The 25,675-nt window shown below is 34.3% G+C and overlaps 1 protein-coding gene across 1 annotated transcript in view; it reads right to left on the bottom strand.

Moving 5' to 3' along the window:
* LOC103261089 (lipopolysaccharide-responsive and beige-like anchor protein) overlaps positions 1 to 25,675 on the bottom strand; it is a gene marked incomplete at both ends in the record, with an annotated part of 464,304 nt that overhangs the window by 324,874 nt on the left and 113,755 nt on the right. Inside the window, 3 exons of the mRNA XM_008058703.1 lie at positions 10,737 to 10,798; positions 17,700 to 17,833; positions 19,248 to 19,326. Of these exons, the coding sequence (XP_008056894.1) occupies positions 10,737 to 10,798; positions 17,700 to 17,833; positions 19,248 to 19,326 (275 nt within the window). The remainder of the gene's footprint in view (positions 1 to 10,736; positions 10,799 to 17,699; positions 17,834 to 19,247; positions 19,327 to 25,675) is intronic.

Below are 25,675 nucleotides of genomic sequence, written 5' to 3'. Positions count from 1 at the left end.
CAAAAAAAAAAAAAAAACCTATAAGTGACAAACTAAAAGCTGGGCAGCTGATGTTACAAAGAGCAAGAGATTGCCTAATTTCCAAATAAGTAAGGCAGCAGTTCAAATGGGTAAAGTGATTGGTTAAACAAGAGAAACTTCTTAGAAATTCTCCCCTATTTCTTTACTTTCCCACTGCCACTGACCAAGCCCCCTTATTTAAAAAGAAAAAGATAAAAAATTAGGCTGGGCAAGGTGACTGGCGTCTGTAATCGAGCATTTTTTTTTTTTTTTTGAGTTGGAGTCTCACTCTGTCGCCCAGACTAAAGTGCAGTGGCCGCTACCGGCCACCGCAGCCTCGACCTGCTGGGCTCTGGCGATCCTTCTGCCTTAGACTTCTGAGTAGCCGAATTATAGGCGCGCGCTACCACGCCCGGCTGATTTTTTGATTTATTGTAGAGATGAGGTCTCGCTGCCCAGGCGGGTCTCGAACCCACGGACTCAGGCAATCCACTCACCTCAGCCTCCCAAAGGCGCGGAATTACAGGCTGAGTCACTGAGCCCGGCTGTAATCCAGCATTTTGAGAGGCCAAGACAGAAAGCCTGCTTGAGCCCAAGTTTGAGACCAGCCTGGGCAATATAGCAAGACTTTATCGCTATGAAAAATTAAAAAAAACAAAAACAAAAACTAGCAGGGCATGACAGCATGTACTTGTAATCCTAGCCACTTGGAAGGCTAAGGTGGAAGGACAGCCTGAGTCCAGGAAATAAGGGCTACAGCGAACCATGATTGTGCCATTGCACTTCAGTCTGGGCAACAGTGTGAGACCCCAACACACACACACACACACAAATTTAGAGTACTAATAAATAGAATCCTATTTTCACAAACTAGAATAGCACTTAACAAATGATAATAGTGTATCTTTTCAATAGATTTTTAAAAATGAGACAAGTCTGAAAGATCAAGCAACTTTTATATGTTTTCTCAAGTAAAGAAATATGTTGTCTTTTTTCTGAAAAAAGAAATAGAAACAAAAACTAAATCTGCCTCAAGTTCGTAGTTTCTGATACACTGAAATAAGAATATACCTGTAATAAGAATAACCTGACAAGTCCACAGAGTCAACAAAGCAATGCTTACCAAGGTTTCAATTAAATGCCTAATTATAATCTGAGCTTCTAAATAATTTTCAGAAATAAATATTTACTATCAAAAAGGATGCACTGTGGAGCCAGTATTCAGGACATCAGCAGATATTTTCATAATCACTATTTACAAAAGCATAGTGTGGAAGAGAAAGTCTCAGCAGAATTCAGGGAACAGATTCAGGCTAAGGAAGTTTGGCTTTTGATAAACTACTTAGAAGACACTGCGATATACATAACATATATGTAACATACATGAATACTATTTACAAGGCAGCATGAAAATAAGTATAAATGAAAATAAAACAGTTGTCAGAGACCTTGAAAAAAGGCAGAGAAGTTTGAATCTGACAATACAGTAAACAACTGCAAGTTCTCCTAGAAAAGAAATATAAATATAAAGAGCTATGCTAGGAAAGTAAATTTGTTAGTAATGTACCAGAGGAGGCAAAATCAGGAGAAAGGAAAAAGGTAAATTCACTAATTAGGAATAAGGTAGACCAGAATCTAATTCTTTTATTTTCCCCTAGTTTTATCAAAATATAACTGACAAAAAGCATAAATATAGTTGCATGTATATGATGTTTTGATATATGTATGCACTGCAAAAGGGTTAAATCAAGCTAATTAACACACTTATCTTGTGTGTGTGTGTGTGTGTGTGTGTGTGTGTGTGTGTGTGTGTGTGTGTGTGTGTGTGCGCGCGCGCGCAGCCGGAATCTAACTCTTTACAATTGGACCTTTGAAAATGACCCCAGCACTTTGGGAAGCGAGGACAAGAGAAATTGCCTGAGCCCAGGGGTTCGAGACCAGTCTGGGCAACATGGCGAGATCTCGTCCCTACACACAATTAGCCAGGCATGGTGGTGCACACCTATAGTTCCAGCTACTTGGAAGGTTTAGGCAGAAGGATCACTTGAGCCCAGCAGGGGGAGGCTGCAGTGGCTGTGAGAGTGCCACTGCATTCTAGCCTGGATGACAGAGTGAGACTCCAATGCCAAACAAAAAAAAAAAGAAAGAAAGAAAAGAAAATGCTATCTTCTTTTATACCTCTCCCATTCTTACAGAATTCAAGTTGAGAATCATCATAATGAGCAACTCTTAATGACAATGATGTATTTGACCAGAAAAAAAGATTGATAATCAGTGACCGAGATTAACATTATGAAACTATTTCTCAAGTATGGTAACATAGGAGGTGTTTTGAAAGTAATATAGTTTAAGTAAAAAGCACTAAATTTCACCAAAGAGACCTTTAAAATTTATAAGAGTAGTAACCTCTATGGTGATATTAATGTTGCATGTATTTGCATACACTTTATTGAGTTTCCCAAAAAGAGTTGTCACTATAGCAAACACAGAAAACCATGAAATCACATTTGGGAGCCTATGGAAAAAGTGAATGTTTAACCTTGTCTATATGGAAAAGCAAGGCCAAAAACTGCTCATCTATGAGGTCACTTACAACTCTCATATTTTATGGTTCAATATGAAAATGGACTACACTAGACATGTAACTACAAAAATAATAGAAAAATAATAATTGAAGAGACAGAAAATGCAGATATAATAGTGGGCTGGATTTGTGAGGTAAAAAGATCTGAAAAATAAAACTAATTTCATGAAAAGAAAACAAGAGGCATTGAAAATACTACATAACACACGAGGATTTTGTGTGCTGTTAAAAACACTTAAAATCAGGTCCTTACTCATTTGAACTCCCCCTCCCTGGCCTCCTCCCTGGACTCCCAATAGTGTTTCTGTCATCTCTTTAAGTAAGTGGCAGAAGGAAAAACATTTACTAAAATTCAAACTCTATCATCACAGCATTTTCCTAGCCTCAGTCTCTTCTTAAGCCTGCCCACATCACCTTTCTCCTCCCTCCTTTGTTACCCAAGACAGAGACGAGACAACAGCCACTCCTACACAGTCCACCTCAAGCAACTGAGGAATTTACTAAAAATCCAAATAGCATCAAGATTCTGAATCTTACGTAATCCAAGCCTAAATCAACGTCCAAGCTTCAGATTTTGTTAAAACTGTGAATATGCTTCTGGACTTTCATATTATAAAGCAACAGCTTGACTAAAAATAGCTGCCCAACTAAAAAATGTACACTAAATGGAATATTTGTGCTATTACTAATAAAATAATTGTCCTATCCCCTAAATTATGCTGCTCTGGCCTAAATGTACATGTAAAAGTACTATGGTACTAAATAACATTTTTATCTAAGAGCTAACTAAGTAAAACAGTGCAAACACTTTAAACAGGAAGATTTAAATCTGGATCCTAAGAAGCTGGAATGGCTAATATCAACTCTGACTAAAATTCATGAAATAACATATTATTTATAAAAAACTATATAGTATGGGAAAATAGCTGACACTTCAAAAAGTCATTAGAGCCTTTGATTAAACAAAGGCAATCTCAAACTGTACACGTTTAAGCTAACCTTTTTGTAATACCTTAACTTCAGTAGATTGATCAGAAGTAACAGACAAAAAGAAGGGACGAAGCAAAAGCAAGCATTCATAGCAGAGAAACAGAGACATCCACCAGTATTCCCAACTACATTAAATCTAAAGAAAAAAGTTAGGCTCAGCATATTCCCATTTGAGTTTTTTTCCCTTCTTCTAACTCTTTCCCTAATCCCAAATTTAAAAGACTAGTCGTAAAACAGTAGGGTGCCAAATTAAAACACACTTTATTTTCTGATGTCTCCATACTCATAGGCTGACTTCCTGTCAGGAAGAGTTCCATTTCACTGAATACCCCTATCAGCAGGGAACTTGCAGAATTAAGTGCCAGTTGATATTACTTTGTTTTGCATTTACCACCCTTGAGAATAACGTTCAAAGATCTAGTTATATAGTCAGCATGGTATCATCCTTCTGACTAGACTGCCAAGCCACAGGGTGTACTGCTAGTTCCACAAAATTTACCTTAAAAGGTTGTGTTTTCTAAATCCTAGTGTGCTGGTAAATCAACAGAACGCCTGTATTTCAGATTAAATCCTGCACCTCAAGTTAAATTATGCTTTACTTTGGTTATAAAAGCACTTTAAATCAATATTATGGAAAGGTCTGCATCCACATTCAAATAAGGATCAATCAATGTTCACTAACCTACCAAGCTAAGTATTTTTAAAAATTCAGTACTTTTCTCAGATTTATTTCATTTTTAATATGTTCTCGTTGTTTAAAGGCAAATGTTTCTACCTCATAATAGAAAGTTATCTGTTATAAATTCTGAATCAATTTAAAAACATATTATGCCATATTGCCATAAAATAGTTATTGAGCTGATTTCAAACACTTTAAAATTGTTAATGCATCTAAGATTTTTCATGACAAATTTATATACTTGAATCTTCAACAACCCTCTTCAACCCTATTGATTCTCATCCCATTTGCAATCAAAAGTTCATAGGTACTAACAATAACAAAACTCAGGGACAATCGTCTTATATCCATCGTTTTTCTATAAAGATATTCTAAGGATGAGGTATCAACACATCAAAAAGAAATTGGAAATTCCTTTTTGAAACTGAAATTAAAATGTATTTAGACCAACACTTTCAAAATTCATTTAACACTATATGTCTTTTTCGCACACCATCCATTATTAGTACATAGTACACACTGTAATCTGATGTACTGAAGAAGTCAGATGGTGAGAATTGACCAAACGAGCACATAGCTACCACAATTCCAACCAAGGAAAATTACAGACACTGCACAAAGGAGAAGAAATAATTTAAAAATTCTAATATCTGTTGATACTGATGAAATGATAAAAGCATAGATAGAACCCTGAAAAAAATGTTGACTGACAGTCATGGGAGACTGTAATAATCTACTTATGAACAAAAATAAAATTAGTATCTGATTAAATAGGGATTAATATGCAGCTTTTTTGTGTTCCATCTCTATTTTCACTCCCTGCCCCTGGGTTTTGCGTTTATCTTAAAGTTCATATAAAATTCTATCTTGTACTACAATTATTTATCCCTCTCATTAATGATTTGTCTCTTCTACTGTTTAAGGAATAATATATTACAGTTTCCTCAAAGGGTGGGTCTTGTCTTAAATACACATGATGTACGTTTGCTAAATAAGTGAATAAATAATACCAAAAGCAGGCATAAAAAAGAGGCCCTGGTCAAGGCAGAGATATTCACACAAAGCTCTGTAGAAGAGACAGCATTTGAACTGAGTCTGATTGACAGTAAAAATGGAAAACTCTAAAAGAACAGTTAATTGGCCTCACAGTACTGCCATAAAAAAGCTTCATACCATAGGATCTCCTTATAGAATGAAAAAATGCATACTGAAGTTAAGAAGACTTATTTCTATTTCCACTAAGCAACTTATATTCAAAATTCCTATTTTGTGGTCTGTAAAAAATAACTGTTTATTTTATTGACTGAATTATTTCTTTTTAAAAGACTATAACATTTAATACGGGACAGTGAGTTTTAGTAAAAAAGATTGAAGTGTATCCTAAACACAAAACATCATAAATATCTAAGTACCACAGTTAAAAGAAATAAATTTCCATTTACATGAAATTCTATAGTAGATAAAACTAATTCCCAGTAATAGAAATCCAATCAGTGGCAACATGAGGTGACAGGTAGGGAATGACTGCAAAGGGACATAGGGAACTTTCTCGATTAAAGTGGTTGTTACAAGGTTGTGTATATGTCAAAATGCATTGAACTGTACACTTAAAATGCGCAGACATTTACTGTATATAAATTATGCCTCCATAAAGTTTTTATTTTACAAAAAAAGAGGTGAATCTGATTAAGTCAAATTTTTTAAAACGCAGAGACCCTCTTTATAAATGAAAATAACTATAATATTTGGTAATGACAAAAGATCTGTCTTAATGAAAACAAAGACTTAATATAAAAACTGATTAATATTGAAAAGTGTGGGAGTATTTCATAAAGAAAGACACCAAAAGGCAAAAGTCTCAAATAGGGTGATTGATGATCCATGTTACCATTCATATATTAATTGTACAAGTATATAAACATTTGGTTAAATGGTACTATGCCGGACATTGCAGATAAAACAGAAAGCAAAACAATGATTGCCTTCAAGAAACTTGTAGTCTAAATGAAAGAGAAAGAAAATTCATAGGTAATTTAAACATAGAATGAAATCACTACAATATGGGTCAGTGAGTGTTCTGAATGATACTTCATATAAGCAGAGAGTTGTGGAAAACAGACAAGTCAAAGAAAACTTTCCAGAAGAGCTTGTAATTTAGCTAGGAGCTGAATGGTTTATTTTTGTCATAAATCATTAAGCAGTCATCACATGCCAGGCACTGTGCTAGTACCAGGTACACTTTATGGGCAAAACATAAATAGTTGCTGCCTTAATAAAGTCTAAAACTCAAAGAGGAAGACTTACAACAAATAAGTAAACAAATTAACATTTGTGTACTTACAATTTGTGGTAAATTCTATGATGGGTGCCAAAATAAAGACAAACAAAAAAGATACCAACTACTATATACATGATGGCCAGAGGAAAAACTAAGCTGAGCTCTAAATAAGAAGCAGTCAACAATTAGAGCCACCAGATTTTGAAAGAGGGACATTTTAGAGATAGATAAAAGAATATGTCATGGCACAGAAATGTGATAGCACAATTGGGTATCGTTAAATACTTTGGCATGGTTTGAGAACAGACACAAAATCTAAGTGGTAAGACATGAAGTTCAAGCAATAAGAAAGGCCTAATGATGATGGGACACCTTTGTACACTGGTATAGAACTAGCCTGCCCTTTTTTTGGTTTCTTTTAATAATTTACTCATACTCAAAATATGCATGTATAAAACTATCACAACTATAAAAAAGAAAAGTCAATGAACTTTTTTAAACAGACAAAAGCAACAATATTAGTGTCAGATATTCAGAAGGAATAAACTCAAAATGGAGAAGAAACCCAGGATTACAGAAGAGAAATTATAGAAGTATGGAGAATAAAGAAAGATTTTACTATAAAGATTCAGAAATAAATTGGCATAAAACTGGCACAGAATCGACATAAAAGAATCATTAAAATGGTGCTGATCTGCACTGTAAATATTATAATTTTTAGATTAATAATTCAGAGGTCTAGAAACACTTGGGTCAAACCTTACATAATTCCCCTCAAGTAGAGGAATTATTTCCCAAAATAGCAGCAAACAATCTACATATTTTGATTTAAAAATGTTTAAAGAATAGTCACATTGAAATAGTGTATTAAATTAACTTTTGCTACTAATTAATTACTCAGACAGGATGCCAGGCCAGACTACAAGGTGCTTCTAGTTGTTCTATCTACTGGATGCATTTCTGATAAATGGGAAAAGAATAGATGACCTGGCAGAAGGCTCAGACAATAATATGTGATTTACAGGACATGAATGCAGCTACCACAAGATTTATCTGACAGCCCTCTCCGATAGTGGACTGTTGAGTATCCGATGGAATGATTTCTAGTCTAGAAAGTCTACTACTGAGTAGCCATACACATTATTTATTTATTAGATGTTTTGGGTTGAAACCATTTTTAAATGATGCACTTCACAATGCACAGTCATAAATTTAGCTTTAAACCCAAGAAGGGAGGTAGTGTTATTGGAATGTATGTCAGACTGAATTAGGATGAGCAACGCAATGCTTTTATAAAGTGGCCTTGAATGCAATGTCAATTCTTTCAAAAATGATATTAATGTCAAATGAGCAAGATACAAACACTTTATATGATGCTGAAGTAATACTACTTGAAACAGTTATTTAATATTTTCTTCAAATTCATATAGATTTCCAACAGGTTTATATACACACAACAAATTTGGGGCACAAATAAGTAGCACACTTGTGAAAAACTGAATCTGAAACAGAACTGAGAACTTGGCCAATTTTTTTGTATGCATCAGAGAATACACAGTTTCCTGAAGAATCTATGCAGTCTTATTATAAGCAGTAAAGATGATTTAAATCAGTCTTTGGAATATAAATGGGATTTCATATAAGAATAAATCTAATTTAATAAACCTTAAATATATGTTAATTTTACTCAAAAAAATATAATGATGAGTATTGTAAGAGAGCTTTCCAACTCTAAATAATAACATTTTGCCTAGGCAATGTCAAAATTTAAATAGCATAAAATATGAAATGCGCCTAATCAACTATTAATTGGACATTGAAAAATATAATACTAGTTGTAGCTGTAAAGAACTATATAATGATCTATTTGGTCTTGTCAACAAACCAAATGTGATCATCTCCTCATTTCTTAATTTTAGGTTCTAAATTATCAAAACGTGGTTAAACAACTTGTTAAAAAGTATGCAAAAAGAAGTTTTAAATGGGCTCAAGAAAAATAATCAGAACATGGCTGATTGTCATGAAATTAACACCAACTAATTTGTAAAGTTCTAAATCAAATTTGCAGATGTTAAGTTCATAAGCATATCCCATTATTTATGTGATTAAAAGGGAGTTTTTGACCTGATCTTTCGATCTTTGGCACTCAATCCTCTCCATCTCCTCTTAAAAAATTAATTAAAATTTTAGCAAGATGGTAGCTTTTTGCTTCCCACCCTATCTCAGACCAAAAAAAATTATCAATCAAACTCAAACCATCCCCTCCCAGTATCTGCAAAATGTCGACTTGAAATTCAATTTCATATCTCTTAAGCTTTCATGTAGAAAAAGACAGTTCACTTCTTAACAAAATAAATCACTTTTGTGATTGCCAAGTTGACCTCTTTGAATTAGGAAAATTCAAAGTGAAAAATGTAATTATCACCCAGGAACAATCTGTATACATCTGGAGCTAATTCTGGTTTCATTTTTCACATCATTTTTCACACTGTGCTATGTCTTGTAGAGATGACATAGAACTTTTGAAGAACTCATAAAAAATGTTAGGACTTCAAATACTCAATAATGTATTTTATTGAAACAAAAACAAAACAAAACAAAAAGAAACAAAAACCTTGAGAATTTCGGACTTTTGAAACTTATTCTCCAAAGTGATTTAAATATCCCATTTGATTGGACTAGTATTAAACAGTACTGTGACATACATGACAAATAGGCATATTAAAACATGTCATTCTTTATCTTGCAGCTTTTAACATTCAAATATGTATTATACTATATCTGAAATAGCTTTCAAAATACATTAAATTCTTCTAAACTAGAAAATGAAACTTCATTACCAGAATTCAGCTATGAAACAATCATACCACTGTAAACAAAAAATTCATATTATTGTGAAGAAACATCCAAAACCATACATGAACGCTTCTTACAAGTAAGGATAACTTCATGTAGGTGTAAGAATGGTACACAGTATTTTTCATCCAATACAGAAGCAATCAATTATTTCAAATCTGATGGCTTAATGAAAATTGTATCTAGTCAGCTTTTGAAGAAATAAGAGTTTTCTAAAGGGGATGATTAAATTATAAAAACATGGTTCTCACTGAATCTAAGAATAAGCCCACTAAAAAACATAACTGTTCCTCACAAGTTCATTATAAAAATCCATTAGGTGTAATCTCTAGAAGTAATTGTTCTTACTACACTTTATTGACAATGCACAGCATTGATTTTTCACACCTTCTATGATTCTTTAATTTGTATTCATGAAATGTCCATCAGCACAGTCTAAATAAATTTGGCAATATAGGTGCTAAAACAAATAAATCGATGCAAAGAAACATTAATTTTGCATTATCCTAATTCGTTAGGCAAGTAAACCATGAGAGTTGTAAATGAAGGTCAAAGGTTTTGACCCATTTCAAAACCTTTGACCTCTAGACCAATATCTTTCCTATTAAAAAAGGCTATTTTAAAGTTTTAAGTGGGGGAATTTACTACCATCTAGATATCACTTTTTAAAGACTACAAAGAAAACTCTCAATAAAAACATCCATCTGTTTAATTGCAAAACAGAAAACAAAACATTATGGGATAAATGATTTTTATATAAGTTTTTTTTAATATCATTAATGGCTACCAGATAAAGTACAAGACTTCTAAACACTGAAGTAATTTTGCTCTTAGGAATTTATTTTCTACATCTTATTATGATGGCTGCCACATTTCTGTTGCTGTTTTTCCCAAATCTACTGTTTATGTCAAAAATAATTAGCAATGACAAGGATTCAAAATTATTTATCACTTATTTTATAACCTCTGTACAAAAGGGAGGTAAACCCACAATTCCCAGTGGAGTCAGCATGGCACTCCTCAAGATACAGAAATAAATCTATTTCTATAATCTTAATATACACAGCAAAGAAATTCAGTCATATCAAGATCATTTGATCTAGACATGTTTAATGTGACTCTAAAAACCTTTGTTTCTAATTTTTCTACCCAGTTTTTCTTAATGCTTGCTTCAAAATTATCTGCAAGTATCAAAAACAAAAAGTAATCCTTTTTCAATACAAATTTTAAAACGATAAACTGGAAACTTTATTATAGCAAAAATTTCAGTAATTCAAGTATAACTTCCCTGTCAAAACAAATTCATGTGAAAATTTACTTTTAACTCAACATTTATTCTAGTCACTCACCTGAGAGCACAGTAGCATAACCAGCTCCACAACTGAACTACTAGACTTCATGCAAACCAAACCTATTTTAAAGAAAATTTTTAACAAAGTTAAAAAGTAAAAAAACAAACATGAGGCATTTGTTATATAACTTCATCCAAATTTATTTTTAAAATAAAACATTTATAACTTGCTAAGAATCAAATTAGTACACACTTGGTCATATGATTAAACACAGTACTCTAAGACAGTTACTTTAAACCTGACATTAAAACCACCAACATTTTTTGTAAACTATTCCATCTCACCTTTCAAAAGGCTAAAACATTTATTACAACTTCATTTATAGTGACATTGCACAATACTCATAGAAATGTGCACAACATATGCCATATTGATCAATATCATCTACATTTTGTTTTGGAGAGTTGATCGTTATACATGCAGAGAAGGGAAATGGCTCCCTGACCTTTGCTTTCTCCACCACACTCTCTCCCTTCAACCCTCTAGCTATCAATCAAGTTTCCATTTTGTTTCATGGCAGCAGACATCCCAAACACTCTTATTAGTACCTTGACCTCTGACCTCACACTAAACCTTAACAGAAATGCAAGCCATCGTCTGTTATATATTCTTGATTTCCTATAAATTAATTCATTTACATTTTTGCCTTATGTTTCATTTTGGTTCACCAACGATATCCTTAGGAAGGAAGTTTTACAAAGTTATTACCTATTTTAAAAATTCTTTAGTTTTTAAATTACTAATAAAATCTAAAGTAGGTCATACAAAAAAGTTTTATAGCCAGTATCTTTAAAAAGCAATGCCAATAATTAAAAGAATTAAATTATTAAATTACGTTACTAATACTCAGAAAAATTATAATTTTTTATTCTACATCTTTCTAAGCAAATATAAGCTAAGTTTTCAGGATGTAACATCTAAAATAATTCCTGATGGCCTTTAAGCACCCTACAAGGTTACCCTCTTTTTTTTTCTCACCAGTAAAGCTCTTTCAGGTATCCTATGGATTACCTTTCTTTTATCTTCTTGCTCTTTAAGTTCATTTTCCTTCCCCCACCCCACCCTCTTTTTGAGTAGAAATCTCAACTCTCACTCAGGCTGAAGTGCAATGGCACGATCACGGGCTTCCATAGCCTTGACCTCCTAGCTTCAGGTGATCCTTCCACCTCAGCCTCAAGTAGCTGGCACTACAGGTGCACACCCCACACCTGGCTAATTTTTTATTTTTTGTAGAGACAAGGTCTCATTGTGTTGCCCAGGCAGGTCTTCCTCTTGTTTAATAATAAAGCTTCAAAACTAATAATAACACATGTTGGTATGTTTCAGCTTTACAAATAGCACTGCAGTAAAACAGGCTGTTCACCTTTTTCACTTTCTAAAAAAAAGTTAGAACCATTTCCTCAATGTCTGAAAAAACAGATAACAGAAATATGTCAGTACCAGCATGAAAATTAGCTATAGTGTGTCTATATGTTGCATCAGATGAGCAGGTCACTAACTAGACTGAAGGGTGGTTTCTGTAGGGTTAAGAAGAACACAGCTGCTCAAGTTAATGCTGCCAAGGCCAAAAGAAAGGGCAGAGCAATACTCTGTCATTGCTGATGCAGCCCTCTGCTGGCCTGAAAGCTGGCCACGCCTCATAAACTGTAACCTAGACACCAGAAGTTCCGTTCTACTCCAACTTCAAAACCCATTACCCACAGAAAGTAAACTCAGATCTTTCCACACATGAGTCATTTAATCCTTATTGCTCTATTCTAGAGGCACCAGAATTGCTGCCATTGGGTCGTGATCTGGACCTTTTTTATCTATTCAGATATAGCAAAACAATGCTCATAAAACAATTGTGCTTTAAAAAAAAGAACTTGGGCCATCCAAAATTAGTAAGATTTACAGTGCTCTTTTATCCCTTTCACTATACATATCATAGAATACTTCATATCTATAAATTAAGTAAAAAATTTACACACACATATTTGAATTTATCTATTTATTTCAGTCTATTTCCCAATAATAAAGATTAGTAAACAAGAAGAAGGTTGGTAGCTGCTATCTAGTTGGGATATGAATTATCAGCAAAAAACTGACACCAACTCCTAATACCAATGCTAGTAAAAAGTCAAATAACATTTCACATTTTGATTTGAATAATTGTGGGCGTGGAGGGGGTTGATGGTTGATTTGCTGGGACAGCAGGGTGGAGAGTATGGTCAATTTTACATGAGTAAGGGCTTCAGGGGACACAAGAGACTTGAAATTAGACCTCTGATATTAAGCTCCCTGCCTAAAGGATACTGGTACTATAAACACAAATATGTAACTTTGGGAGTAAAGAAACAGGGGATAACCCCAATAAAGAACTTGACATCAGACTGCACAACTTAAAACACTTCTATTTCTGACCTAAATTTCTGCCTTTGGGTGACATTTGCTGCATGACATGAATAATAAACCTGTAAATTTGTATTCAGATTTACAGTCAGACTTTAAGAACTATTTAAAACCACTAATCTATCTAAACCCTTAAGTACACCATAAAAAAAGTCATGACCATTAACCATCTGGAATATAAAAATACTTTTTAAAAATATGTTAAGCCATTCTAAATAATTTACAAAAAAATGGGATGGTGATAAATATTATTAGAAATTTCAATAAGAATTTAAAAATAATAAACTCAAATGCCAATTCCACATTTTTATGGTTTTGAAGGTATATGTATATACTCCAAATGAGCACTATCTTTTGGATGCAACTAAATGCTCATCATGAATCTAAAATACATCCATCTTGTGAATATTCATTTCAGATTTCAATGCTTCAATGCTTCAAACACATTCTTAATTCTGTTTTTTCTTCTTGGGCTTACATCATAAAATCTGACACTGTGAAAAAGTTAGATGACTCAAAAGTTTATTGAAGAGCAGACAGGCAATCTCATTTGCTCTAGATTTGTAAAATATTTTCTTGTTTAGAGTTACAAACATCATTTAGAGTCATTAATCCACTAAATATTTTCATTTCTTTTTTTTTTTTTTTGAGTTGGAGTCTCACTCTGTCGCCCAGACTGGAGTGCAGTGGCTGCTCCCGGCCACCGCAGCCTCGACCTGCTGGGTTCCCACTATCCTTCCACCTCAGCCTTTCAAGTAGCCGGAATTACAGGCATGCGCTACCACGCCCAGCTGATTTTTTGATTTATTGTAGAGATGAGGTCTCGCTGCCCAGGCGTGTCTCAAACCCGTGGGCTCAGGCAATCCACTCACCTCAGCCTCCCAAAGGCCCGGGATTACAGGCTGAGCCACCAAGCCCAGCTAATATTTTCATTTCTATATGAACTTTCCTTTCTACTCATCATCATATGCATACCTGCCTTTAGCATTTATCCACATAAAAACTGTAGTAGGTAAACTATGATGATAATAATAATCACAAAAGATGGAAGAACACTGTTATTTTTTTTTTTAATGGAATTGTCCAGGTTCTTGTCACAAATCATCACAAAAATTTAGCACAACAAAGTCCTTCTTACTGAATAACATGCTCATACAATATACAGATGTACTAAACCCCTTTGGAGTGGTCACAAATCACTGTAATATTTTACCTACCTCAAATACAAGTTTTTGCCCCCACTGAGAATGCAAGTTTATCCTTTCTTAAAATACAACGCATCTAGGCACAGTGGATCATGCCTATAATCCCAGCACTTTGGGAGGTGGAGGAAGGAGGATTGCTTGAGCCCAGAAAGTCAAGACCAGCCTGGGAAACATAACAGACCCTATCTCTACAAAAAAGAGTAAAATTAGCTTGGTGTGATGGCCCACGTCTACAGTCCCAGCTACCTAGGAGGCTGAGGTAGAAGGACTGCCAAGAGCCCAGGAGGTTGAGGCTGTGGTGAGCTATGATCATGCCGCTGCACTCCAGCCTGGGTGACAAACTGAGATGCTGAATCAAAAAACTTATTAAGTAATAAAATAAAATACAATGCCATACTTTGGGCAAAGCAGTAAGAAGACTGAAGGTAATATTCAAGAATAATGATTTCTTTTCCTGCTGTACTATCATCTTAGGGGCAATTCCAGCATTCTTATGTGCTTATTATTTTGGTCCCTAGCATAGTAAAGAATAACTGATGTGCAGTGAAATAGAAAAATATTTCAAGATATAGAAAAAAAATCACTAAGACCCCATATGAATCTTAAACTTCTAAAAGGATTGAACTCACAGTAATTGTAAGACAGAATTTTAAAAATTTTAAGTTAATGTTCTCTTTCCTCTTTGGAAGATCTCTTTTAAAAATATTGGAATATTTCTTTTTTAAAAAAATTTTTTATTTTAAAGATGTGGGGTACAATTCAGGGTTAGGTATACAAATGTTCATTATGCAAGTACCCTTGTTGATTTCAATCTTAAAAGCTTTAATAAAGTCTTAGAGATCAAAATAAGTAAAATAACATCCTTAAAGTGATCATAATTACCTGAAAAAGGGTTAACATAACTAAAATTAGAACAGACAGTATGTGACTCAGACATAATGGAATATGAAGTACTACATCTAATTAAACTTTTAGATTTAACTTCACATCTTCAGAAAATACATGGGATAGAGGAACTTTTAAATGACATCACAAAGAAGCAATGGTCTCAGGGTCCCAAAATATTTAACATTCTACAGAATAACCAGCCAGATTTCTTCAACAAGATAATAGCATGGAAACAGGGGAAGTAGAGGAAACTATAAGATTCATAAGAATTAAAACAGACTTAAGGGAATTAACCAAATGCAATACATTATTTTTTTTTATTTTAATTGGAAGAAACTCAACTATAAAAAGACATTTTAAAATAAAGATAAATATGGACTGAGTATTAGATGATATTAAGACATATTATTATTATTAGTAGTAGTAGTAGTAGTAGTAGTAAGAAATTGTGGTTAGGTAAGAAAATATCTTTTTTCACACGTGTTATTACGTATTCAGGGTTAAATGATACAATGTCTAACACTGTTTTAGATACTAAAGTAAAATACCAAATAATTATGGAATAATGAAGAGAATTTGAATAGTTTATAAATATTGTATTTCATACTTTTGAGAATATTTAAAATTCTCATTAAAAATTGTTTTAAATATGAAAAAAAAAACCTCATTAGAATTTGTAAAAATTTAAGCTTTCCAGTGCCTGGTCACATAGCTAGACACTGGCAAGGACAGAATCAAAACCAAGGTCTCCTGTTTTTATGTCAATACATTTTGTTTAGGACTATGTTGCTTGTATACTAATAAGCTGCAATCAAAACTTTTCTGTTTTATGTTGCATAAAACCACATCCCAAAACATCTCTCACAACTTAAAATACAAACATACGGCACATAAGAACCCTCAGATTTCTTGGCTCTTTTTATGAACATAATCCAATGATTACATCTTCTTTGTTCTTATGATTTTATCAGAACTTAACAGCAAAAAATTGATCCTAACTTTTGTTCAAGGATCTAAAATTATCAATTTCTAACATGTGTGTGGGGTATCTAATATGATCCTATTTTATTAGCCCTATTATAAAATTCATAAGCCAACTAATAAGCAACAATTTCTTGCTACATTGAAAGTTTATAATTAACACATTTTATGTTACTCACTTTTTTATGGTAATAAAATTAAATATAGTTCATAGTTGTCGTTCAAAAGTTTTTCAAATAAGTTTGTTGCTACTTTTTGACCCTAGGAATTGAGATCACTCATTATCTACTCTGTATTCATCTACAGCAGAGATGAAATTCCTAGCTGAAGTTTAATACTTATATATTTTGAGTCCAATGAAATGCTCATATTCCAGTTAACACTCAGATATAGATATCTTAAACTATTAACCTACCTACTCCTTGCATTTCCACTATATTCTTATTTCTACAAAAGAGGAGGCTTTTCACAAGTTTAAAAATTCCTTAGCAGATCTAGCTTCTGTTAACCAACAACAATTAGAATAACTAAAGCTGCAAGCTGATATTTAATGACACTGGAATACAGATGGGAGTGTTTTCCCATGATTTTTCAGCTTTAGGAGAATATAAATGTCTTATCCTAAACCACCAACATAGACAAAGACAAGTCAGATTTAGCAAACACCTAGTCCCAACTTTTTTAATGCAAAAATTAATTCTATATCATCATTGGTGAGGGCCCTCTAGCTTCTCCTTAAAAAAAATCCCTAGTTATGAAAATGAAGATTGGTATTTTGAAGTCAGTCTGTTAAGCCTTTAAATGGAACTAATTGATTGAAAAATTATCCTCTATTGAACTGGTATCTGCTGCCTGAAGAAATTCAGAGAAAACCTACGTTCACCTGGTTAAGTCACTCTCCCTAATATTTTAAGACTTGCTGCATGGCAAATATTCCATGCAAAAAATGTCCCATTATTTCTCATCCATTCCATAAAAAGTATGGTTACCAGTCGACTTCTGCATGCTATCTAGGTTTGACATGATCTTAAAATACACTATTGAGAAGAGACTCAGTAATCGATGTATAATGTAAGCAGGATAGAGACAAAAATGTTATCTCTATTTATTTGTAAAACAGAATTCTACTAATAGAGACTAAAAATGCACTCTTCAATTATGTGGCAATACACGACTGTTTATATGGATCTTAACTTTAAGTAAAACCCTGTGTCCCTCCAATTCTCTCAAAGTTAATTTTAATGAGTCAAAAAAAAATCTCTTAGTTTTTTAGTTCAACACCTAAATTTCTTCATCCAAATCTCTGATAAAAATCTTGGACAAATTAGAATATATTAGAGACATGTGATATAGTCTTCAAAAAATACAGACTCTATGAGAAACCTTGTCAAGGTTGAAAACACTTAAACAATAAACTTGATGTATATCTTATCCATTTAAGTTTTTAACCCTGAAATGTAAATAAATATAAATAAAACAAAGAAATACCACTTACTTGTTCCTTCTATAAGCAGTTCTTGTCCATGGCTTCCCAAAAGTGTTCGAGAAAGAAAAGGTGCAAAATCCACAAAAATCTCTCGTAGAAGAGGAGCTGCCTTTTCCAAAGCATGTTCAAGTCTCTCTGTAATACTAATAGAAAGATGTTAAATTACCTGAACTATTCAATAGAATTTATGAATTTTATGATTTTAAAATAAAGATATAAAGATACAAATAGAAAATTATGTGAAAAATCGTAAATTAGCTAAAGAGGCATTATTGCTATGCATAGCAGTCCTTCTGCCTGGAATATTCTTTTGTATCCTTATCTATCTTGCCTTCCCACCATACCTCACAAATAACCTGGCTAACAGCCACTACAAGCATCAGTTCTTATTGGAAGTTTCAACTGGCACTATCTTTTTAGCCCCATTATAATCTAAATAAACCCTATCAAATCTTCATCAGATTTGTCTATTCATCACTAAATCAACACCCTGAACTGAAGACTCATGTCTTTATTCTTAAATTCTTACTTACAGCATATAGTATAAATGCAATAAAGGCTTATAAACTGTAAGAAACAGTTCTTTTTCAATGAAGTCAATAGCAATTCCCTTCTGATGCAATCTGAATGATTTTTCTATTGAAAATAATATACTTTATAGCATTTATAATAATCTGTTTACATATTAATATGTATCTTTGTAAGTCGATATACACATTCATACATACATACACATATACTGTATATTTAATGAACTCAAAAATCCCCTACACATTTTAGGAAATTCAGAGGTATCCACAGGTTTATTTCCTAACTTATAAATCTAACATATACACAAAGAGTCATTACTTATCTACTATTTTGCACTAGTTTTACTTCTAATTCACACAGCAGTTCGCCTCCTCACAGGTACTACCTTAAATACTATTTTTCTCTTTGTCTCAGATAACTTGTTATCCCTGGATTATATCACAAATATGAGCCTACACTTGAAGCACCAAGTGTCTACATTTATGGAGTGCTCTGCATATTCCAGTTGTGGAAAGGAAAATCAAGAACTCTCTGGTCAGTAAGGTTCCAGTCGTGGAAAACACATTCAAATTCCAAATTAAACTATGAAATGCATATTCCCAATTAAACAAGGTAAGTAACAGTAAAAATCTGTCTACGATTAAGTATCATTATGGCTTTGGTTGATTGTCAACTTATTATTTCACTATTTTTACAGGAGAGGAAGTACAAACTCCAAACTTTCAATTTACAATAATTTGAAACATGAGCCACAAGTTTATTAAATAAAATATGCTACACATGTAGCAATTATAGTCACTTCTCATGAACCTTTTACATCTCATAATCCTTTAAACTAAAATGAACTCCTAAAATATTCTCAAGTCTCTAAATGTCATATATGTTGACAGAAAGAAAGGAAGGAAGAAAGGGAGGGAAAGGAGGGACGGGAGGGAGGGTAGGAGGGAGGGAGGAGAAATGCAGCTAGACAGTTTAAAGAGTCATCAAGAGGCATAATCATAATATATACGTTAGCAGCTTAAATACCTCATATTTGAAACCGGGTCTTGCGAAACAGATCCAACTGTTGGAACTGAGGGTAATTTTGCATTAGATGATCTACTGCCTATAAAAGAAAAATAACCATTTACAGAAATTTTTTACTTTTGACATATATTTTTATTATTTTTTTCTTTTTGAGGGAGGGTACTGAGCTTGACAACACTGTAGGGCCACAAGGTATGCCCCACTCCCTCAAGGTACACCTAAGGACATAAACAAAAAGAATGTCTTTATGCAAGTCAACAACAACATAGTAATGTATTTTTAAGCATCCATTACTATTTGAATAACATTAAAATCTAGCAACAATGTTTTTCTTGAATCCTTTCATATATGAATTAAGTTACAAGATCAATTATTGTGCCAAGCTATCTTTCTATCCATGGGTCGAAGATATAAGAGAAAAGTAAATTCTGACTCATTAAACAAGGTTCATGACACCTTCTATTCAGCACAAAATGTTAATAGAAATTTATAAGTAAAAGCATTTTTTTAATAAAGCAAAAAGCCATAAACAGTTAATTCCAAATTAAGCTTTAAATAGTGTTACCTCCTTTACCACAAAACCATCCTTATTCAACATCAAATGACTTCTGCTGTACCCTAACTGCTCATGAGTCTAATCTGGCAAACATACCCCAGTGAACACCTCAGAAACCTTTCTTAAATGATTGAAACAGAATTCATCATCTCTCATTTGTGGCTATACTGTAATTACAGCACATAATCCGACACTGCATTTGTCACATTATATTTCAATTTATTTTTAAAATGTCCTTCTAAGGTCGGGCGCTTGGATCAAGCCTATAACCCCAGCACTTTGGGAGGCTAAGGTAAGGAGATTGCCTGAGCCCACAGGCTTAAGACCAGCCTGGTCAACTTAGTGAGACCTCACCTCTAAAACAAAACAAAAAATTAGCTGGGTGTGGTGACACACGCCTGTAGTTCCAGCTACTTGGAAGGCTGAGGTGGAAGGAAGGACTGCCTGAGCCCAGCAAGTTGAGGCTGCGGTGGCTGTGAGTGTGCCACTGCACTCCAGTCTGGGGGACAGAGTGAGATTACAACTCAAAAAAATAAAAATAAATAATAATGTCCTTCTAACTACTATACTAAACTTCTTGAAAGCAGAGTTCTATCATAAAAATTAATCTACCTACATAGCCCAGAAAAGCTCACATAATAAAAGGTCCTCAATTAAAGTAAGTTGCAGAAATAGTTCCTTTAATCAGTCTCAACGCCTATATTTTAGTAGATCAATCTTCCCACATGGTATATACTTTCCTCTTTATTTCCTATTCTTTTATGTCACTATCTTTGATCAAATTCTTGTGTAAAACTAATTTCCACCATCTTACTTCACCTTTTTTAATCAATGTGCCCCAAAACCCTTAAATAATCCTATATCTCTGTATTGTTAAATGACTAATTGATCCTCTTATAGCATAAGATGTTCAAACTATTTTCTCCTATACAAGAGCCATTTCCTGGGGGCACGCTCATCAGAAACCCAAATCTCACATTATGCAATATATCTATGTAATAGACACATGTATTCCTTGAATCTACAATAAAACAAAATTATAAATTAAAAAGAGAGTCAGGCCGGGCTCGGTGGCTCAGCCTGTAATCCCGCGCCTTGGGAGGCTGAGGTGAGTGAATTGCCTGAGCCCACAGGTTCGAGACCCGCCTGGGGAATTTGGCGAGACCTCATTTCTACAGTAAATCAAAAAATTAGCCGGGCATGGTAGCGCGCGCCTGTAGTTCCAGCTACTTGGAAGGCTGAGGCAGAACGATCGCTGGAGCTCAGCAGGTCAAGGCTGTGGTGGCCAGGAGCGGCCACTGCACTCCAGTCTGGGCGACAGAGAGAGACTCCAGCTCAAAAAAAAAAAAAGAGAGAGTCATGTCCTTTATGTTTTCAGCAAATACCTATGCTTACAAATTTACCTGGAAAGAGGAAAAATAGTCACCAGAAAATTAACCCTGCCAAAGAATGGGTTCTCTTAGGGACAGAAACAAAATACATTGCAACAAATATTGAAAGAAGGAATATAGAAGGCTAATTTGAAAATGGTTTACTGAGGGCCTGAGAATTCTAAAAATCTCAAGAAAGTAGGAAGAGAAATAAAGTTCCTATTTAAGAATCAATCATAGAGGAAGAACAACATATCATTCAATTTAGGCTAGGAGAAGGATCTGAAGAAACTGGCTATTTGCTTTCTAAGGCCAATATTAGAGAGGAGGAGGAAGAATGGACACATACAATATCAAATTCCCCTTTCGGCTGGTGCTCCGTGGCTCAGCCTGTAATCCTAGCACTTTGGGAGGCCAAGACGAGTGGACTGTCTGAGCCTGCAGGTTCGAGACCAGCCTGAGCAACTTGGCAAGACCTCATCTCTACAATAAAAATAAAAAATTAGCTGGCCAAGGTAGCATGTGCCTGTACCTGTAGTTCAGGCTACTTGGTAGGCAAAGGTGAAAGGATCGCCAGAGCCCAGCAAGTCGACGTGGGGGTGGCCATGAGTATACCACTGTACTCCAGCCTGGGCAACAGAGTGAGGCTCCAACCCAAAAATTTTTTAAAATTCCCCTTTCTGACACAGGAACCATAAGAGGCACTGGTCCAACAGGGATGGTCTCCTAGCACCTGGAGTGTGCAAGTGCACACTGTGCTTGCAGCTGCAATTCAGGAAGTCAAATTTCAGTTTCTGAAAGTAGTATCCTAAAAGTGTCAAGTTAGTGTTAGGGCAAATTCCATCACAATTTTATACAGGGATAGACCAAGTAAGGTAGCAAACATATTAAGACAAATAAAACAAAGTAAAAATAAAGACTATACAAAGTTGATAAACAAGGAGGGAGGAGGGGCTCAAAGGAGCCTAGAATCTATGTACCATCAGAGCTTTTGCTTTTGATCTGTTCCTTCAAGTTTCAGACATGCGTATACTAGAAGCACCTGAAGGGGACAAAGTAGCAAGGACTAAAAGAGAAAAAGAAAGAGAAAGCTGTTCATCTAGGATGTAGAAAAAGGTGATAGAAACAGATGAGAAGGGAAAAAGCAGCTCTTTAACACGCCAGTCTACAACTTCAAGATTATATAAACTAGAGGAGTAACAGTTGTTATCATCTAAACAGACCGAGTGTAATGCTGCGAATGATTTACTTGTGATAATGATGAATATCTAAGAATTAGAAATCCTACTGTGTCTTGGTTTCAAAGCCATAAGTTATAGGAAACCAACTATGGTAGTAAATGTAATTAGGGCTAAAAGCATAGGGCTCAATGATCTGTAGTATTGTGTCACAACTATTACCAGGTATTTTCCCATTGTGCCCAAAATACAAAAATACTATGCTTTAAAGAGAAGGAGGGTCCTCTTTCCCAAACCTTCTTGAACTATTCAGTCCGAAAGCAATTAGGAAAAGATAAAAGCATCTCCATCAAGTTGGAGCATCCGTTGGCTCAAAGCAAGTTATCGGAGCCCAGTGTAAGGAAATGAAGAGGAACTGTGAGGCAATGGCTTGAAATTAAGTGTATCTATGGGAATTCATGGTTCCAATAAAGAGCAAGATAAAGGTAACATATGTGAGAGTATACATTTTTATAAATTTTTATACACACACACAGTCCCTAGCTCTGCCTACTTAGAGGACCCGGAAGCAGCAATATGTACACACCTAGTGTCTAGATCTTGATTTCTAAGTACCATTCTCCACTATAAGAAAGAAACAGTTGATTTGAGTTCTGTGGAAGAAAAGTACGAAATGAGTTTGAAACATCTAGTTGTGCTTTCTAAAAAGCAAGAAAATGCCTTAAGAGTGATAGGATATGTCCACAAGAACACAGAAGCCTGCTTAAAGGGACTCCTGCTGACCAAACTGGAGACAGCATGAGCATCAAAATAAATAATAGTAACTGGTTCTAACCCACTGAATAAAATAGAAAATTATGAGGTCATATGGATAAGGATAAAGCAGCAATCTGAAGAACAGGATATTTAAATGATTTCAAAGTACCTCCCTACAAAACACTTATAAATTTAAAAAGTGTAAAGAGCAACTAGAAACCTGGCAGTTACCACTTTAATTAGGTGATCAACATTGTTGTCATGAGTACTGAACACCATATACTTGAATTCTTTTGTCCTGAGCCTGTTCTATAATATTCCTACCAAAGAAGCACACTCCATTTCTAATTGTGAGGGAATATCAACCAAAATTCAGAGTTCATTTGAGTTATTTCCTATTGTTGACCACTGACAAGGATTCTTGGCTGGACCAAACATTAGTCAGGTTCCTAAGCCTTCTCCTATGCCCATCTGTGCACTTCCTTTTAAAATCCAGTTTTGTTAAGAACCCTGATAAGTCAGTGTAGCAAGAAACCCTATCCTCCAAAAAAGATCACACTTGATATCTAATTGGGTTCCTTATCCTCCACCATGCCCCAGGTGAGGTCTAATCATCCCAGTGTGTCTTCAGCAAGAATCCTGTTAGGTTGGTTTAGCCACAATCCCCCCTTATCCCTGATATTCCTCTAATTTTCCATCCACCAACCCCCACCTGCTTCTTGGCTAAAAATTTCTATGGCTATGTTACATTCAGAATTGAGCCCAGTTCTATCTCTCCTACTGTAATAATCCTGAATAAAATCTGTTTTTACTGCTTTAGCTATTGTCAGTTCTGAGGTTTTCTTGAGTTAACTTACTAGAAGTCAATAAACACTCTTAAATATTGGTATATATTGCCAATTTCTCATTAAGAAAGGATAAACAATTTATTCTGCTTTAATTACTAATGAAATTCATTGTATTTTCCCAATTTACTGTCCAATTCAAAAAACAGAAAACATAAATGACTATTCTGACCTTTCAAACATTTTTACTGGAATATTTTTCTTCAAGATTTATACTCATTCTTTACATACAAATAGTGATATTTTCCTTTTATCATACAGTACAAGCACTTTTCAAGCTTGTACTGATTTTTGCCATGCAAAATTCTAATCTTCCCTTTTGACAGTCTTTATCAGCGTGGCACAGAAAACAGAACATCACCAAACTTTTAACAGAATACTTACAATAACTAAATAATGTAAAGCACCTAAAATAAGGTAGATAATACTTTAATATTACTTCCCCACATTTCTGCAAAGCACTATAGAGCACTATATTACTCTTCTGAGTAATTCACTATACATATATTTGTGATTCATGCTAACCAATTTCAGTTAAGTCTTCTATTTATATATTACTTACCTATTAAATTCCCACAAGAAATATAAAAAGTTCTTCCACTCTTCCCAGTCTGAAACTTATTTTCCTTCCTGCTTTCTAAAGAAAATGCCAGGTTATCCAAGACCAGAACCTTTCTCTACTGTACCTAAATGAAATCCTGCTAATTTCTCAGGCTATCTCAAGTATCGATTTCTCATATAGCCTTCTATTACCAATTATTTTTAGAAAAGATGTTTTATGATGGCAGAAAACACTTCACCAACCAACTAAAACCAAACTACTTTCAAACCGAATCCCAGTTCTATCACTATTAGGCAAGTTTCTATGATAATAGCTGCACTCTTCAGGGATTGTTATAAGACTGAAATGTTTTGGGAAGTATTAAGGGCTAGGAGTGTGAATACAGTGTCTGTCACTATGTGACCTTGGGCAAGTTAATTAAGTTCTCTGTGCCTTATTTGCCTTATCTATAAAAATCAATGCCCATGTCTGACAATTATGTTGAGGATTAACGTATATAGAAAGAGCCTAGGCCATAGAATGACAGTGAATGACAGCTTCCTTCCTTTAATATATTTAAAGAAAGTTATCATGTTTCATTTTAGTCTGTATTTTATTTCAAGGTAAAAACACACCCAAATCCTTCAACGATTACTCATGTGACTCAAAGTATAGATAACTTAAATGAGATGAAGTTTCTAAATGACCATTTTTAAAATTCACTTAAAAATCTTAAAGAAGGAACCAAAAACAAATTCTGTTGAAAAGTCTGGAAACAAAAAAAGCAAAGAACGAATCCTAGGTTTAACTGCTACAAAAAATGAATTTCTATCATTTTCATTCATCAAGTGGGTACAGAACAAAACATAGCTATAAATGTTTGGTCAATCTAGCCACACTTCTCTAAAACATACTATTATTAAAAGCCTGCTAATGCCTCCACAGCACTCCCAGAACTTTCTCAGGTTCATTTCCATTGTATCTGGGCATTCTGATGCAACTTGCTCTTTTGGGAAAGGCAAAGTAAATTTTGGGTATAGATAAGCAACAGCCAGGATCTGCTAGGGGTGAGGGAGTTAGATTTAACTGATTAGGAAACAGCAAGGATCTGGGGCAACTTGACCTTCCCTGAAACACACTTGGTCTTTAGGCAATACTTGATCAACAATCATCAGTTCTGAT

The sequence above is a fragment of the Carlito syrichta genome, unplaced genomic scaffold (assembly GCF_000164805.1).
Source record: "Carlito syrichta isolate Samal-C Ts95f unplaced genomic scaffold, Tarsius_syrichta-2.0.1 Scaffold303603, whole genome shotgun sequence".
Lineage (NCBI taxonomy): Eukaryota > Metazoa > Chordata > Mammalia > Primates > Tarsiidae > Carlito > Carlito syrichta.
This window is presented reverse-complemented; position numbering and strand designations above follow the sequence as displayed.